This window comes from Exserohilum turcica (genome assembly GCF_000359705.1).
Source record: "Exserohilum turcica Et28A unplaced genomic scaffold SETTUscaffold_2, whole genome shotgun sequence".
NCBI lineage: Eukaryota > Fungi > Ascomycota > Dothideomycetes > Pleosporales > Pleosporaceae > Exserohilum > Exserohilum turcicum.
The window spans coordinates 2,610,158-2,625,628 of NW_007360025.1; the positions used below are offsets into that span (position 1 = coordinate 2,610,158).

At 51.4% G+C, this 15,471-nt stretch overlaps 5 protein-coding genes across 5 annotated transcripts; 3 read left to right on the plus strand and 2 right to left on the minus strand.

Moving 5' to 3' along the window:
• Positions 1-700: 700 nt before the first annotated feature.
• On the plus strand, positions 701-1,686 carry SETTUDRAFT_153931 (uncharacterized protein; the record flags this gene model as incomplete). The annotated part of the gene is made up of 4 exons (XM_008027487.1): positions 701-762; positions 785-1,053; positions 1,157-1,235; positions 1,365-1,686. 4 exons carry the CDS (start codon positions 701-703, stop codon positions 1,684-1,686), a joined length of 732 nt encoding a protein of 243 aa, XP_008025678.1.
• A 209-nt stretch (positions 1,687-1,895) lies between these two features.
• On the minus strand, positions 1,896-2,480 carry SETTUDRAFT_19745 (uncharacterized protein; the record flags this gene model as incomplete). The annotated part of the gene is made up of 2 exons (XM_008026757.1): positions 1,896-2,306; positions 2,358-2,480. The coding sequence occupies 2 exons, from the start codon at positions 2,478-2,480 to the stop codon at positions 1,896-1,898; spliced, it is 534 nt and encodes a 177-aa protein (XP_008024948.1).
• A 767-nt stretch (positions 2,481-3,247) lies between these two features.
• On the plus strand, positions 3,248-4,551 carry SETTUDRAFT_153933 (uncharacterized protein; the record flags this gene model as incomplete). Its single annotated transcript, XM_008027488.1, has 2 exons — positions 3,248-4,442; positions 4,511-4,551. The coding sequence occupies 2 exons, from the start codon at positions 3,248-3,250 to the stop codon at positions 4,549-4,551; spliced, it is 1,236 nt and encodes a 411-aa protein (XP_008025679.1).
• A 5,693-nt stretch (positions 4,552-10,244) lies between these two features.
• SETTUDRAFT_171428 (uncharacterized protein) lies at positions 10,245-12,126 on the plus strand. The gene is made up of 3 exons (XM_008027489.1): positions 10,245-10,465; positions 10,517-11,738; positions 11,792-12,126. Exons 1-3 carry the CDS (start codon positions 10,278-10,280, stop codon positions 11,996-11,998), a joined length of 1,617 nt encoding a protein of 538 aa, XP_008025680.1. The 5' UTR covers positions 10,245-10,277; the 3' UTR covers positions 11,999-12,126.
• An 837-nt stretch (positions 12,127-12,963) lies between these two features.
• On the minus strand, positions 12,964-14,968 carry SETTUDRAFT_89550 (uncharacterized protein; the record flags this gene model as incomplete). The annotated part of the gene is made up of 3 exons (XM_008027490.1): positions 12,964-14,290; positions 14,343-14,696; positions 14,793-14,968. 3 exons carry the CDS (start codon positions 14,966-14,968, stop codon positions 12,964-12,966), a joined length of 1,857 nt encoding a protein of 618 aa, XP_008025681.1.
• Between the last annotated feature and the right edge of the window lie 503 nt (positions 14,969-15,471).

A 15,471-nucleotide genomic window follows, 5' to 3' on the forward strand; every position in this document is an offset into this window, starting at 1 on the left:
TCGATGATAGGTTAGTATCGATGCTAGGCGTGTAATGTTGGGGCCTTGTAGCCCTTTCTATCTGGACTCGTTCTGCTTTTATAAGATGGAGATATGGAGATACAGGATACAAGTCCCAGTTGAGTGGTGTTATGTAGTACCAGCGTAGTTTGAGCGTCGCGAGACTGAGCAATGCGGTCAGTATGTCTAACTAGCCAACTGAATACCCGAGTCCAAGATGCAGAAATTCTCTTTGCCGAGAAGAATACATTCAGTACGCAGTATTCCAAATAAGAAAGCTCGCATGATCTTGTTCAACGTGATTCCAATCGCATCGTCGTATGAAGTATTCCATTTCCTATAATTTTTGTTGCTGTTACCTGTAGCAAATCATCTGTTCATACTTTGGATCTTCCAGGCGTGCGAATCTTTGATACAAAGTCACAAATCAAGTCATATACTCGACAAGTAACGAAGGGTGTGCGTAATTCTTTTGAAATTGTGTGACTGAGTACGTTGAAAAGATACCAAGTCGAACTCATCCTACAGATACCCACAGCCAATCCTAACTTCATCTATACGCTACTCGACTTCACTTCAACAACGACCGCAGAGTTGCCTAAATCAGTTCCGAGTATTTCTTACGATGATGATTCAGCAAAATTTAATCCAACAGTATCCTTCAAAACTCTCCAGGGACAATGGCACACTTACTACCCGAATGACGTCCCCACCCCTACACCATCCACGCCCATCCCTTCACCTCACCCACACCACACTCCTGTGCTTACTAGTACGGGACAAGGAACTCACCTAATGCACTTGTATTTATTAGCGGACTGACTCGTGGCTTACACGCCACAGACTATTTTCTAGATCTAAACAATATTTTGGAAAACATGGCAGTTAGGGACGCAGTGTCCTATTCGCCATTTGAGTTTCGCATGCGGAGCATTTATATGGGCTCTGGCTACTCGAGTTGGCGCAGCAATTTCAAGGATCTTGTAGCGCTGATAAAGTATCTGAAAGGGACAGGCATGGAGAAGAAAGTAGTGGTGATGGGGAGTTCGAGCGGTAAGGATTGGTTTCGCATTCATCTCTTTCCGAGATATTTGAAACACTGCTGATTCTGCTTGTATACGTCAAGGCTATCAGGCGATCATGACATAAGTAACAGCGGTTCTCGAGTCTCCGCCAGTGGATAGTTATATTATGCAAGCCCCTACCTCGGACCGGGAAACAGCAGGTTTAGTCATGTTTGCGGGTCTTCATGACAGTCTCCAGCATACACAAGACCTCACCGCCAAAGGAAGATAGGCATATATCATGCCTATTAGTCTAGTTCCGGGAATTTTTTCATCCTTAATCACGGCGTATCGCTGAAGCTCCCTTGTTTCTGTTGGCGGAGATGATGACTTCTTCTCGTTTGACATATCGGCTTCGACGCTTCGGTCCACATTCGGTAAACTGAACAAACCAACGCTGATTGTCATGTCGGAGCAAGATCAGGGGGTTCCACAGACTGTCAACAAGGAAGCAATGTTGAGGAAATGGGCGGCAGCAATTCCAGAGGGGCTGTTCAGCAACGAGACTGGTGTTCTGCCATTTGCTGATCACGTTCTAACAACGGAGCATTGTATCCGGCTTTTCCGAGTAAAAGTCGAGAAATTCTTGACAGAACTGCAGGTAAATGCAGTCGAGAAATAATCGAAACAAACGACGCGTTTGGTGTGTGTGCGTTTAATTTGCTTTGTGGTATCTGATTACCTAAAAAGTCGATGTATCGCATAAACCGCGTATACTTACCCATGTGCCCAAGGCCAGTCCGAAACGCCGGAGTACATTTATCGTAACACTAATCATGCCATGTATACCATGTGCTGTACCATGTATTCTACGCAATCTTTCAGTGCGGCTCACAAAAATGCCGCGGCGGCGGCCGCAGCCATGACGCCAAACTCGGCGGCCATCCACTGTCCCGGAATTGCCGTCGGCATCGCTGCGCCCGTCGAGCGTGCCGTTGTCGAAGCTCGCGCCGCAATCACGTTCCTCACGATGCTGAACTGGTCGCTAACCTGCTGCTCCTTGAAGGCCCTCGCCTTACTCGGCAGCGCCGTGTACCAGTTCGGCTTGGAAAAGAAGGTTGTTGTCTCGTCGGCTATGGTAACTGCAGCAGGGATGCTATAGTTGGTGGCGGTCGCGACAAAGGCGTCGATTTCCGAGCGCGCGGACGTGAGCGAGGCTTGGTAGGGTTCGCCGAGGGACTTTGTAAAGGAAGCGTAGGCGATTTGCGCGTTAAGGAAGACGGAGGTGGTCCAGCTGGAGGCCTGAGATTGTAATTAGCAGGTTGTGAGAGTGGTATAATGAATGACGCGTACATCTGATGGGTTCGCAAATGACGGAATGGCACTCGTGGGAATGGGAGGCTCCGTGTACACCATAAAATCAGCCTGGATGCCTGCCGCGGCGGCCAGAATGAGAAGCCCTGCTCTTCTGAACATGTCTGTGGCAATGGCAGAGGTAGCGAGAGGACGTTCTACAATACGACAACTATGTATACAAAAAGAACGAGTGGTGGCGCTACTGTAGAACGAACAGCGAATGTGAGAGACTTAAGGTCAACAGTCAGCCATGAGCGGTATATATCCCCAAGATATTCCAAGCCTTCTTTCCTCGTATCAGGCCGTACTTGCTCCACATTTTGCTGATGGCGTTGCAGCGGAGTAGCGTCGTCGGCGATTGAGGCTATGCTTCCGTGCCATGCCGTTCCATGGTAGTTGGATCGTGCAGGATCACGTGAGATCTCCGCGGCGAAAGGCCGATCCACAGCGGCAACTAAACCTTGAGATCAAGATCGCTCTGTCAGCGGCTGAAGCAGATATGCAATCAATCAATGTGGGCTAGAGATACGAGGATCTCCCAGGGGAAAAGACCCCTGCCACGACATGACATACCAACTGTCATGTGATTGAGCATCATGTGACAGACGCGCTGCAGACATACCCCTTCACCAAAATTTCCTCATTAAGGATCACCACTTGGGAACGGAACACTGATCATTACGATTTTCAGTGTCTCTAGGACGGATGTATATTGTAGCAATGTCGGTCTATGACAACCGCAAGGCAACAATGCGCCTCGGCGCTAACGACCTGCATACAGCCTGGGGCAGTGCAAAACATACTACAAGTTCGAGAGTCGCCAACAATCTTTCCTTCAATGTCAGCATTTATTTACCATTTGGACACCCAGCACGCGAACCATCGAAATGGCCATTGGTCGACTCCAAGCTGCGTTGGCTGCGGCAACGAATGAAGTGACAGTGGCGGCAGCAAATATCAACTTCGATTTCACCCTGATCAAGTGCGAAGCGCCCAAAGAATTCCAAGGACTGGGCAATGTTCTAGCCAAGAAGCGCAAAGAAAACGCCGAATATGGCTCCATTCACGTGCTGGCAAGGCAACTCGGCGCGCTTTTTGATGGAGTCTGCCACCCAACTCCCGCACTACTGGAAGCATACGGCAACCGAGCATCTGCAATCGCAAAAGCCTCACAAAAGACATCGGAACCGTATATTGGCACCCCCTTTGGTGAATACACCGGGGCTGACGGAACTTCCATCTGGGCTGCCGCTACTTCTTCAAAATGCGCTTTACACGTTCATCTGCTAGCTTGTATACTCGCGCGCATGTGGACGGCATCTGAAGCTGTTGCGATATGGACCGAGCTAGTATCCGAGCGTAAGAAGGAAATCGCTCGTAAAGTCGATGAAGGCGAGCCAGTCGCATTCGCATTAGCAGCGGCAGTCGGGCAAGACATATCCCGTCCTCAGCTTGTTGCTTGGGACACCAGCGCCAGAGCCTGGCTAAGTACTGCCGACCAATTCTCCTGCAACAAGCAAAAGCAACTCGAGTTGATACTCAAAAACCTGGACCTCGCCGTGACTGATGGCCCGGCTGTCTTTCCAAGCGTTACCAACACTTGGAAGATAGCGCTTGCAACAATGGAAAAGCTGGTGTGGGGTATGCCGCAAGCAGTCAATGACGGCGCTGCTCTGATAGGTCTATCTGCCTGGCACCTATATCCAGACATGGTCTTATACAGTCCCAAGTTTGTAGAGGTCAAGATGGAAGATTCGAATGTCGCTGAAGGGGGTGTGCTATCCCTGGGGGTTTCCCGAGGGCCGGACCTATCGGATCGCAAGCGTGGTGTACGTTGGTCCTTATCACTGGCTCAGCTACGACACTATGGACGGCCGGTGCAGGTGACAGCGGGTCTCAAAGCTGATTCTAGGTTGACGTGGCCACAGCTCACTCTTGTTACCTTTGCAGCTATACTTGAACAGTGGGATTTGGACACAACCTTGCACGAACCGCTCGCCCAACTTCTGACGTCTCTTTTTCAACACGCAAAGCCAGGATGGAAAAATGATAAGCAAATGATGCGAAGATTCAAGATACTAAGTGACGGGGCATCCAGTTACCTCAACCGTAATACTGGAGATCAAGATCTGAACCACAGGCTCATCCAGCTGGGCCGTCGAAGATCCCGCAATTTTCTCGGTACTCGTGACAGTAAACGAGAACGTTTCAACTTTTCCAGCCCGAATACTCTCATGTTAGTACTCAAAGATACAGAATCTGCAATTTTGTATCTACGTCATGCAGCAAACCGCTTGACCAATGAGCGCACGCACCCCCACACTTTTCTCATACGGCACAATATCAACTTAGAGCCTGATGTTTCCGAGTCAGTGACATCATATTCTGAGCTGTCGGATGGTGCATCATCGGATTGTCCGTCGGATTCCGAAGTACGTAACCCTACTAGCTCAAGACCAGATACTCCACAATCAGCTGCCGGTTCGTTTTTCAGGATATTCGAAGCCCTGAATGAGCCGGACATTCCTAAAATCCGCTCACCATCTGCTTTGCAGAATGAGAGCTATGTAATGATGACAGCCGTAACACCCAAGCATGAAGGGGAAACGGGAGACGCAGTTCACCACAGATGGCTACCTGCAGGTGTACCCAATATTTTGGTTCCGAATGACGAGACTTATACCCTGGATGCCCTTGACAGGTTCAAGTGCTCTGGCGATGCTGGACATGCAAAAATCTCAGTAGCTGAGGATTCTGAGACGAAAAACTACCATCCTATTTTGGGCTTTCCAGAAACCACAGCTCTGTTTGCTCGGGACTTTCCAACAAAGGATCTCTTCAACTCCATCACTATTCTCGAGGATTGCCAGTGGTGCTTGGACCACGATCTCATAGAAGCTAGGAACCTTGTGCAAGTTCTGGAACACTTTTTGTATTTACCAGCGACTGAGATTAGAGGGACACTGGATGCTCTGTCCACTGCAGCCTGGATCTATGAGGATATACCTGACGCTACCATCAATACCAACATTTTCTTGTGTGCGTTAATCAGGACGGATTGGGCTCGATCCTCCAAGTCGAAGCGGCCAAGGTCTGAAGTTGCACTCTCGATAATAGCGTTTTTTGAGACTGGCGGATACAACGTACACCCAAATCTTCTCCACAATGCTATAGCCGTTGCTTACGCAGATTCAATCTTCGTGCCGAGTGCCGTAAGTCATTTTTCATGCGCATCAAGATCACACGCTAAGAGTTTAGTTGATCCAAGACCCATACGAATCTCTCAAGACACAAGCATTTACGCCTTATCGTCGGATTCTCGGAAACATAGGCAAACCAGGACTTACCTTTCTTCTGCCTCCACTGGAACCAATGACGCGAGAAATTGACACGGGTAGCTGGAGAGTCGACTCGTATCATCAGTTCGACGGTACCAAGTCCCAATCATTCGAAAACACATTGATGCACCTGTGGTTTACAGACTATCATGTCCCTCTCTATGATGGAGAGCAGGGAAATTACGAGAATCAAATATTTCTCCTCGAATCTGTCATCTCGGTTCAGGATAAAGGTGAATGGGTTGCCGATGTGGACCCGCTACCTCTGATCTACGGTACCGCATCCTCCCAAGATCTCATTCAGGGCATAGGTAAAGGACGTCTGCGCAGGGTAAATGATCAAGTGCAATGTCGGCACAAGATGAATTCGTACTCGAAACAGGATATCACGGCAGTAGATACTTGGAATGAGTTGCTTGATATGCCAACAGGTGCCTTTGTTGTTCGAACAGGCAATAACTGGATCTCCAGATTAGCCTCAACATTGGTGGCATGCCAGCAGATGCAGGAAAAGTCACCCGATTTCGCTGTTACAGTCTGTCCGCCCGATGTCTGCTGGAACTGCATTAGGAAGCAAAGTCAGGACCATGGCTTTATATTCTAAGCGTATTCTGTTTACTCGGGTGGTACCATCATGAGGGAGAGAATCGTAGGACTTGGGTGTAAAGGTCAGAGCAGCTCTGTGGAGTATTAGTGGAAAGCGGAAAGACAAGATGGAGATAAGAATATACCGTCCATACGAAATGACTTGATGCTTGAACAAAGTGATGGAGAGATTACGGCGAGAAGGCGGTAGATGCGTTCGCTTAATGCGGTGTTGGGATCACTGCTGGAATTTCATCGTTGAGTGGATGCTACTCCAAGGTTGTCTTATTTGTTGTTGCTTGGGCCATATGGAGAAACAGGCTTATCTGGAATATCGACAGCCGGTAATGCAGCATCATACTTGATGGCAGAATGGAAGATACGTACGGAGACTGTGTTATAATTAAAATGTATTAGCTGACATATCTCTAACATGTTCAGACAACTAAGTCTCGAACCGCTTTATACCCATAACCCCTCTTTACACAGAAATATATTGTGTGCACTCTGTATATTTTTCGAGGGTCCTTCGATTAGACGTAAGTACGGGCCTGAAGAACACTTCAAGTCGATATTTACAGGCTGTACCGGAGACATTCGAGCGTGAGAGGGGGTCGTAGTTGGGTTGATAGAAGTGCAAGCTTCGGGGTTTATTGCGTCTGGTCGCTGAGAAGAATGTTGGATTATTCGAGGCTATTTGATAGATGGTAAGCTATGTATCTATTCATTGTATGGAGAACACAGCCGTCATCAGTGCCTGATGGTGTTCATATATCTTCGGCTTCGTATGCTAGCCTAGCTCTTTGGCTGTCATTCTGCTCACATTACTATGTATAGGTCAGCTAGAATGGTCATTATTCTGGAAACAATGATTCACGAGCGTCTCTTTCATGACTAGATTGCCTGGCCGCATTGGGCCTAGAGTCAATCTTGTCGAGTCCTCCACTATTTTGCATGCAGGTTGATTTGCAATGTTTTGTCAATCACCACGCCGTGAAAGGACGCGTGAAACAATCCCTTCGCTTAAAATCTCGTCTTGAGAGCAAGTATATCCGAGTACTGGGGCGAACTAACCACCAGCTAGACGCCGACAGCCGTACTAAATGTATGAACCCGCTTGGCGTACGACCACGCCACGGCAGGATTTGGTAAAGCCGCCCTTCAGGTAATGACGCTTATATCGTATTGGGAGGATCGTCGTCTGGACGCGTATTATTTAGTTTGCGCCGTTTGCTGTTTAACCTGATCGGCGTTGTACATGCGTAACGTGAGGCACGGGATGGCATAGCCGAGATGGAGAGGGCGCCAGTCAGGCAGCAGGCGTACGTGGCAAAAGCAAGTTCAGCTCCGTTGGTTCAAAGCGTTGTTGGTGTTGGACACCCGGAGATGGTTCGAATTGCACGGCGGTGGTGCGGACGCATATACCACTGTAGATTTCCTTGACCAAGCAAATTTCCCTGTCGGGAGCATTTCAAAAATTTCCTGGTCCCTGGGCAACCTGTTTGGGAAAATATTTCGTTCGTCTACCGATAAGCCTGGTTCAGTCAATCACCGAAAGAATAGGAAAATTTCCGTTACGACCGGGATAATGCCGCCTGACTCGATGCTCGGTCACACGAGTGTTGGGATGAGGTGGCCACAACGCCATGCGACTGACTATGTATAGCATGTCCAAGGAGTGACCATTAAATTCCTGATTATCCCAAAAGCCAGTGATGAGTAGGATCCTTGGGGCAGCCACCGACAAAATCAGGTGACGACGTGAACGGCAATTTAGCCTGATACCCCGGTGGCGGGGCTCCAGGATAATTGTGTTTTTTGTGGCGTGGCGCTTGCGAAGCTCAGACGACAGCACGCAGCACGCGGGACAAGGTCTTGGTCGGAGCTTCTTTGATCTTGTGCCTAACGTCAAACTGCCACTCGTTCGCCGTACCCCATGGGAAACGGGAAGTCGGAAGCACCGATTACGGGATGCGTGCTGGGGTCGTGGCAAACGAAGCTAACGTGGGTGTACGCTGCATGTGCCATTGTGACCAATTTGCAACGATGGTTCCCAGCGCTTGGTCGGTCAGCAGTTCGAGTGGGGGGAGCGTGGAGGCTCTTTGTTGTGGGTCGCCGAGAACCGCTACTGGCATTGAACAATGATTCTTCCCGCTTGTCTTGGGCGATCAGACACATTATTTGGCGTGTCTCATGATGCCCACGACAAAGACAAGCCACTGCGCGAGATGATCAGGCGGCGTCCATGTACACCTATGTACATGTATGCCTCCAACAACCCAGCTGCGCGTTGGATGCAGCTAGCGTCCAACGCAGCAGGAATTGATTGCCCGACGGCCAGGCATACCGACACAGGCAGAGATTGCTGAGAGGGTGGGAAGACGGGGCATGCGATAGGGTGTGCTGACCGGCCAAGGGTACTCATTCCTCTTCTGGAATCCGAACAAGCAATGCAGAAGCAACTGCCGCATCAGCCGCGTATGCGGGCGCTGGCTGCAGGATTGGTGAGCGAAGGGCATGGCGGCCAGAGATTCCACTGAAGGAGCTGATGGAGCTGGGGGCGAACATGTCCAATAATTGCTGGCATTCAACCGGTATGCAGCGACAGGGCGGGAGACTGGCAGCGCAGGCGAGCTCATCAGGCTGATGGGTGCACGGGTCATGGACCTTGGGGGCGTAGTGTTGGAACTTGTCGTGGAGGGCAGAGCCAGCCACCCGTTGTCGGCATCGCCCAGCAAGCGCCTAGCCATAAGCGAGGGCTCCCGCTTACAAGGTGACTGGAGTACATTGCGAGGACGCTAATCCGGCATGTGGGTGGTGCAGAATGCACCATCGCGAGATGCGGCCGTTGGAGGGGGGGTGGCGAAGAGGTGAAGTGGACTGGGTGGGTGCGCATGGCACATGGCGCATGGCATGTCGTGAGCCTTCCCCACGGGCACGTCTTAGGCCGTTGGAGGGATATCTGGGGAAGATAGCTGGGGGAGGGGGGGGGAACGGCTCGACGCGCGCTGATGGTGCTGGTGCAACAGATAAGCGGAGGGGTTGGAGGTGCGTTCCCTGCCGGTGAATGGGCGGTCCCCTGCCGTGGGGCGCTCCGCCGCGCTTGTGGACTCGTCACGTGATCGGGATAAGCCACCCAATGCTGGCGGATGGGGAACAGCGGCCTCGAGTTTCCGCCAACCACGCCGTTGCGCCTCGGCTCCATGTGCATTATCCTTTGGCTCCCCAATCAACCTGGGGCCGCCCTGGGGAAACGTCCTGTCAGGCCCACGGTGTCGGTCGCTGGGGCGCTGTAGCGTAGAGTAAGGGGCTAAAGCTAGAAGGCTGGTTAATCTATTCAACCGTAGCCTCTGCCTGGATGGCCAACGATCACCGCCTTCGAGAAGGTTGGCAGAAGCAGTTTGAGCGAAGCTGCGCCGGCAGAAGCGCCGCTCGAGGCTTGGTTGTGAGCTTCGCCAGGCACGCCGGGCTGGCGGGCCTGGGGGGCAGCCCTCGAGAGCGTCTGCCAACACAGCTTGGCTGGCGCCAGCAAATGGCTGGCCAGCACAAGAGCCACAAGATTTGCCTCGTCTGTTGCTTGTCGTCTTGACGGCTGCTCGTCCCGCATGCCGAGGCTGCTCCCCAAGGCCTGGCCACGGTATCCTGGCGGCCTCTGCTCTGGTCTATTTGCCGCCCACTCTACCCCATACGGCGCTTCATCCGCGCAAATGCAAAGTACCACACGACTCCCCAGGCGCATTTACCCGGTCCGCTAGACCGCACTTCTGGAGCCAAGTCCCATGAACCTGTGCTGCTTCCAGACCGGGATATACATACATATGCTCCACCGACAATGTCAACCGTGTCAGGCTCAGCCCGCCCCGACAAGTTCAACAGCTTATATACCCTGCTGCCCAGGTCCGTGTTTGGTTGTGCGTTTCAAACCAAACCTGCACCCCCCTCCTTCGTTGATCCCCTTCTACCAGCAGTCTCCGGACCAGGCACGTAGGACATTATGGGTTTCGCCCAAAAGTTCACGCCCAAGATGGGCGCCGTGGCCAAGAGCAAGGCCGACGTCGAGGTTGCTCAGGCCGAGGCGCCTCATCTCAAGAGGGTCGACTGGAAGTCGGATGCTGGTCTGCGCAAGCTCTACTTCTACGCCTTCTTCATCTGTATCGCGTCCGCGACCACGGGTTACGATGGGTAAGCCTGCGTCCGCTCCATTTCTACGCATCCTCAACTAACTCTTTCTAGTTCCATGTTGAACAACTTGCGTATTCTCCCCATCTGGACCAAATACTTCAACGACCCCAAGGGCGACACTCTCGGTCTTCTTACGGCTCTCTACTCCATCGGTTCCATTGCTTCACTGCCAATTGCTCCCTTTATTGCTGACCGCTTCGGACGTCGCGTGTGCATCACCCTTGGATGCATCATCATGATTGTCGCCGCCGCCATCCAGGGTGCCGCTAAGAACCTCGACTACTTTATGGGTGGACGTTTCCTTATGGGTTTCGGTAACTCTCTGGCCCAGCTTTCTTCGCCTCTGCTTCTCACCGAGCTTTGCCACCCGCAGCACCGTGCCCGTGTCACGGCCGTCTACAACTGCCTGTGGAACGTCGGTGCCATCATCTGCACCTGGCTGACTTTTGGTACCAAGCGCATCAACAACGACTGGTGCTGGCGTGTTCCCGCTCTTACCCAGGCTGCCCCATCCATCATCCAGCTGGCTGCCATCTGGTTCATTCCCGAGTCTCCACGTTGGTTGATTTCCAAGGAGAGGAACGAGGAGGCCCTCAACATCCTCGCCAAGTACCACGCCAACGGTGATGCCAACAACACCACCGTGCAGTTCGAGTATGCCGAGATCAAGGAGACGATCCGCCTCGAGTTCCAGTACCAGAAGTCTTCCAGCTACCTCGATTTCCTCAAGACCAAGGGCAACAGGTACAGGCTCATGCTTCTCGCATCTCTCGGTCTCTTCTCGCAGTGGTCTGGTAACGGTCTCGTGTCCTACTACGCCACGGACGTCTACGACTCCATTGGCATTACCGACGCCGACACCCAGCTTGGTCTCAACGGCGGTCTTACCATTCTCTCGCTCATCGTCTCCGTTTCTTGCGCCCTGCTCGTTGACCGTGTCGGTCGCCGCCCGCTCTTCATCTCTGCCACTGCAGCCATGTGCGTTACCTTCATCGTCTGGACCATCGCTTCGTCGCAGCAGGAGGCTACCAAGAGCAAGGCTGCTGGTCAGGCCGTCATTGCCATGATTTGGATCTTCTCCGTTGCCTACGCCTTGGCTTGGTCAGGTCTGCTCGTCGCCTACACTGTCGAGATCTTGCCCTTCAAGATTCGTGCCAAGGGTCTCATGATTATGAACTTCTTCATCCAAGTTGCTCTGACTGTCAACCAATACCTTAACCCCTTGGGTTTCGACCACCTCAAGCCCACCTGGAAGTTCTACACCATCTACGCTGTAAGTTGACTCACTATAAGCCCATAATGAGGATTTCTGCTAACTTGAACCAGTGCTGGATCTGTCTTGAGCTCATCTTTGTCACCGTCTTCTACGTCGAGACCCGCGGACCCACGCTCGAGGAGGTCGCCAAGATCTTTGACGGCGAGGATGCTGAGGTTGCCCACGTCGACTTGGACAAGGTCGAGGAGAACATCTTGCACAGCACCTACGAGAAGGACAACAACGTCCGCGTCGAGCAGGTCAGGACCTCATCCTAAATGCAGCCTTGATTGGTTGTGTATTCATGTCTTAATGCTCCTAATGGGGGACGAGATGTGAGTTGTTGTTAGTTTTGCGATATCCCAAGCGAGCGCATTTCGCTCGCTAATCCCAATAATGAAATGTGTTCTACACGTCTATTGATCTGTCACCTAAATTGTCCATGTCGTGTCTCCTGGGTGCCTTGTATTGGTCGATTCCTTCGCTGAGCATTTTGATTCCTTGTGTTGATTTGATGACTGAGCAATGATTTGAGGAGATTGCATGGCTGCTTGCACTCCAAATGCGTCCATGTCATTTTATATATCTAATATTCGGAGTTATTACCCGTGTGGTAAGATTCGAAGTCTGACTATGCTGTTTTCAGCTTTTTCTTTGGGCTGAACTCGAGTGTTGCTCTCTTTATGATCTGCTAATTGGAATCACACAACGAGAATGTAACGTCCTGCTTGCGTGCTGACCAATTGTAGATCTCCTAAGAATATATCGAGTTAGCTGTGAAAATCTTGTATCATAGCAATAGCTAGACAGCCAGTGTTCAGTAGACGTACCGGCTGAGTCAATCTCATAGCAATACTCTTGTACGTCGATGCCTCATGGGCTAGGGTTGTGCGGTTAAAAAAGGACGAAGGTCTTGCAATACGAAGCTTTGCCAAGGCAACCGCTACTTAGGGTCCCGGGTTAGTCACCAAGACGTCATGCACTAGACTAGCGTAGCCGCCAGCGCTTTCCCCAGATCACCTCTCTTTACCTACGCTCGTTAAGAAAGCTTTAACGTAACCAGGGAAGATTGGAAACAACCAACAGCATTCATATCGGTATGAAAATCAAATGGTAACTGTACATATGCAAGCTGGGAAATCATCTAGTCAAAAGGTGATCATCGATATTGCAAGCTTTTTGCTAATTCACAGGGCTGCTTCTTTCTATTTACAAACGACGTAGGCAATGCCGCTTCTCATTTTCAACCTCTCTTCTTAATGATATCCGCAGCCTTCTCGCCAACCGCGTAGACAGTCGCTTGGAGGTGCTGTGATGGAATGAGAGGCATAATTGATGCGTCGACGATAGACAAATGTTCGACTCCGTGGAAAAGGAGTTTCTCAGATACGCAACCGCCCATATCTTCCGGCATCATCGGACAACTGCAGGAAGGGTGCGCCAATGACGGGGTAATGGCGCCTCTCTCGATCGAAATGTCAATGATCTCGTCGTCGGTGACATACTGCGAGCCTGGTGAAGTCTCCACCAGTGAGAATCTCTCGAGCTCTGGACGAGCAAACACCTCGCGAATATAGCGGATGGATGATGCAAGAATGGCCTTGTCGAGAGGGTTGCTCATTGCGTTGTACAAAATCTTTGGGGGTCCATGAGGATTCGCAGGGTCGATCATGACAGTGCCACGGGATGCTGGCTTCTCAAGGGCAACAAGTTCGTAGTTGGCTGCCGCTGGAATACCATACTCAGCAATACCTGCCTTGTCGTTCTTGTAAAGACCAGCAAGGACCTTGCGCTGAGCTCGAACTCCCTTGAGCAGCTTCTTGCTATTTTTGTAGAGTGAGGGTACGTGCTCGTCATCTTTCTGGTTCTCCAGCTGGCTGGCGAGGCTGCTGTACCGCTTGGGGTCGACTTCAGGAAGTGGAATGAACGCCAGACTGTTGCCTCGAGCCTGTGTGAGTGGACCAGTCTTGTTGACGCGGTACTCCTCCCATGCTGAAGCATTGAATACTGGATCAGTGTTCAAAGAATTTGGGTTTGGCGTGCTCATGTTAGAGACGTTGTACGCAACACCTGTGTAGGGATGGTCCTGGAAATTTGCGCCAACACCGTCGTGAGCGAGCTTCACAGGAATACCAGCGGCCTGAAGCACAGCCTTTGGACCGATACCGCTGAGTTGGAGAAGCTTTGGAGTGTTGAAGGCACCAGCCGCAAGTACCACCTCCTTCTTCGCATACACAATCCTCGTAGTGTTCGTCTTTGTGTCGGTAATCTTCACACCTTTTGCGGTGAGCTTCTTACTACCATCAAACACGATTTCAGTGGCCATCGTCTCCAACAACACCTTCAGGTTCGACCGGCTGGAAACAGGGTCGTAGTATGAGTTGCGGGCGTGCGACCGCTCACCCGTTTCAGGGTTCATCGTGTTGGGCCACCATGACGCGCCATAACCCTCTCCATTGTTGCCGTCAACCGGCATGTGTGCACCCGCTCCCTCAAAAGCCTTGAAGTAGTACTTCAGATCAGGGTACTGGAAGTCGGAAATACCAAGCTTCAAGGGACCGTTGCCGTAGCTGCATGGTTATGGTTAGTGAGGCTTTTGGAACAACCAAGGTCTTTACTCACGCCTCAAGATCCCAGGTGATGTTGAATTCTTCAGTAACATCTGCTGGGGGAGGAATGAACGTGGTTCCTTTCTTAAAATAGGGATATAGTCCCTCCCATCCCCAGCCTTTATTCCCGAGGGCCTCCCACGCATCATAGTCGGCAGCGGCAGCTCGATCATACATCATGCCGTTTACGATGGAACCCCCTCCAAGCACTTTTGCGGCGGGCCCCCTATAAGCCAGGCCCTCCAGGAAAGGATCAGGTTGTGCAACAAAGTCCCAGAAAAGAGTGTCGTTTGTCGCATACGTTGCTCCGTATGGCATGCGGATATTTGGATTGTCATCTGCACGGCCAGCCTCGATTACAAGGACTCTCTCTGGTCAGATATCAGCATTGCCTCGTACATAATCATCGACTTGAAGGGGTTCAAGAGGACTTTTGAGGACCATGAACGCGAAAATTGACTACTCACTCTGCTTGTCTTCGGAAAGGCGATTGGCGACTACAAGGCCAGAGACACCTCCGCCGACGATCACATAGTCGTATGTGTTGTCTTCAGCACGTCTCCGAGCTGGAACATTGCCGGGCAAAGCAGTGGTTGCGCCCAGCAGGGCGACGACTACTACGGTCGTGCGTGGAAACATTGTGGTGGGACCGGAAGATAACCAGCAAATTGAGCAGCGGACCAGAACAAAGGTGCGCCATCTCTGTCAGTATCCGGTCCCGGGTTATTTAAAGAATCGGAGATGGCGAGCATTTGCCATCGCTCCCAGTCCAAACGGGTACCCATCAGTGCACGACTCGCAACATGTGCTAGCAAATTGCCATATCGCTCCTAGCAGAAATCGGTGTCAATGGACCGGCGATGGGGGCGGAAGCGGATTTTGGTCGTGCATGAAGAGAATGACAACCGCGCTGCTCCACTTGTTGAGTCAGTAAGTAGTTTGGTCGCGGCCGTACGACCAATGTATCTCCAAATTAACCGACCAGGGCTGTGTTCGGGTCGGGAAGCCCCTCCCCTCGCGCCAACTGCTGTGCCGTTGACCCTGCATCATAAATTTACCAGGCAGACGCCCAATTCATATCATTGGACTGTTAAAACCCGGAGATTGGAATACAATACATGTGGTAAACGCAACTAGCTAGC

What these genes read in the sequence shown, in the direction of transcription:
- SETTUDRAFT_171428 (XM_008027489.1), top strand. Translation starts at nt 10,278, where the DNA reads ATGGGTTTCGCCCAAAAGTTCACGCCCAAGATGGGCGCCGTGGCCAAG. An exon ending in GCGACCACGGGTTACGATGG is followed by an intron (nt 10,466 to 10,516) that starts GTAAGCCTGCGT and finishes AACTCTTTCTAG; the next exon opens with TTCCATGTTGAACAACTTGC. An exon ending in AGTTCTACACCATCTACGCT is followed by an intron (nt 11,739 to 11,791) that starts GTAAGTTGACTC and finishes AACTTGAACCAG; the next exon opens with TGCTGGATCTGTCTTGAGCT.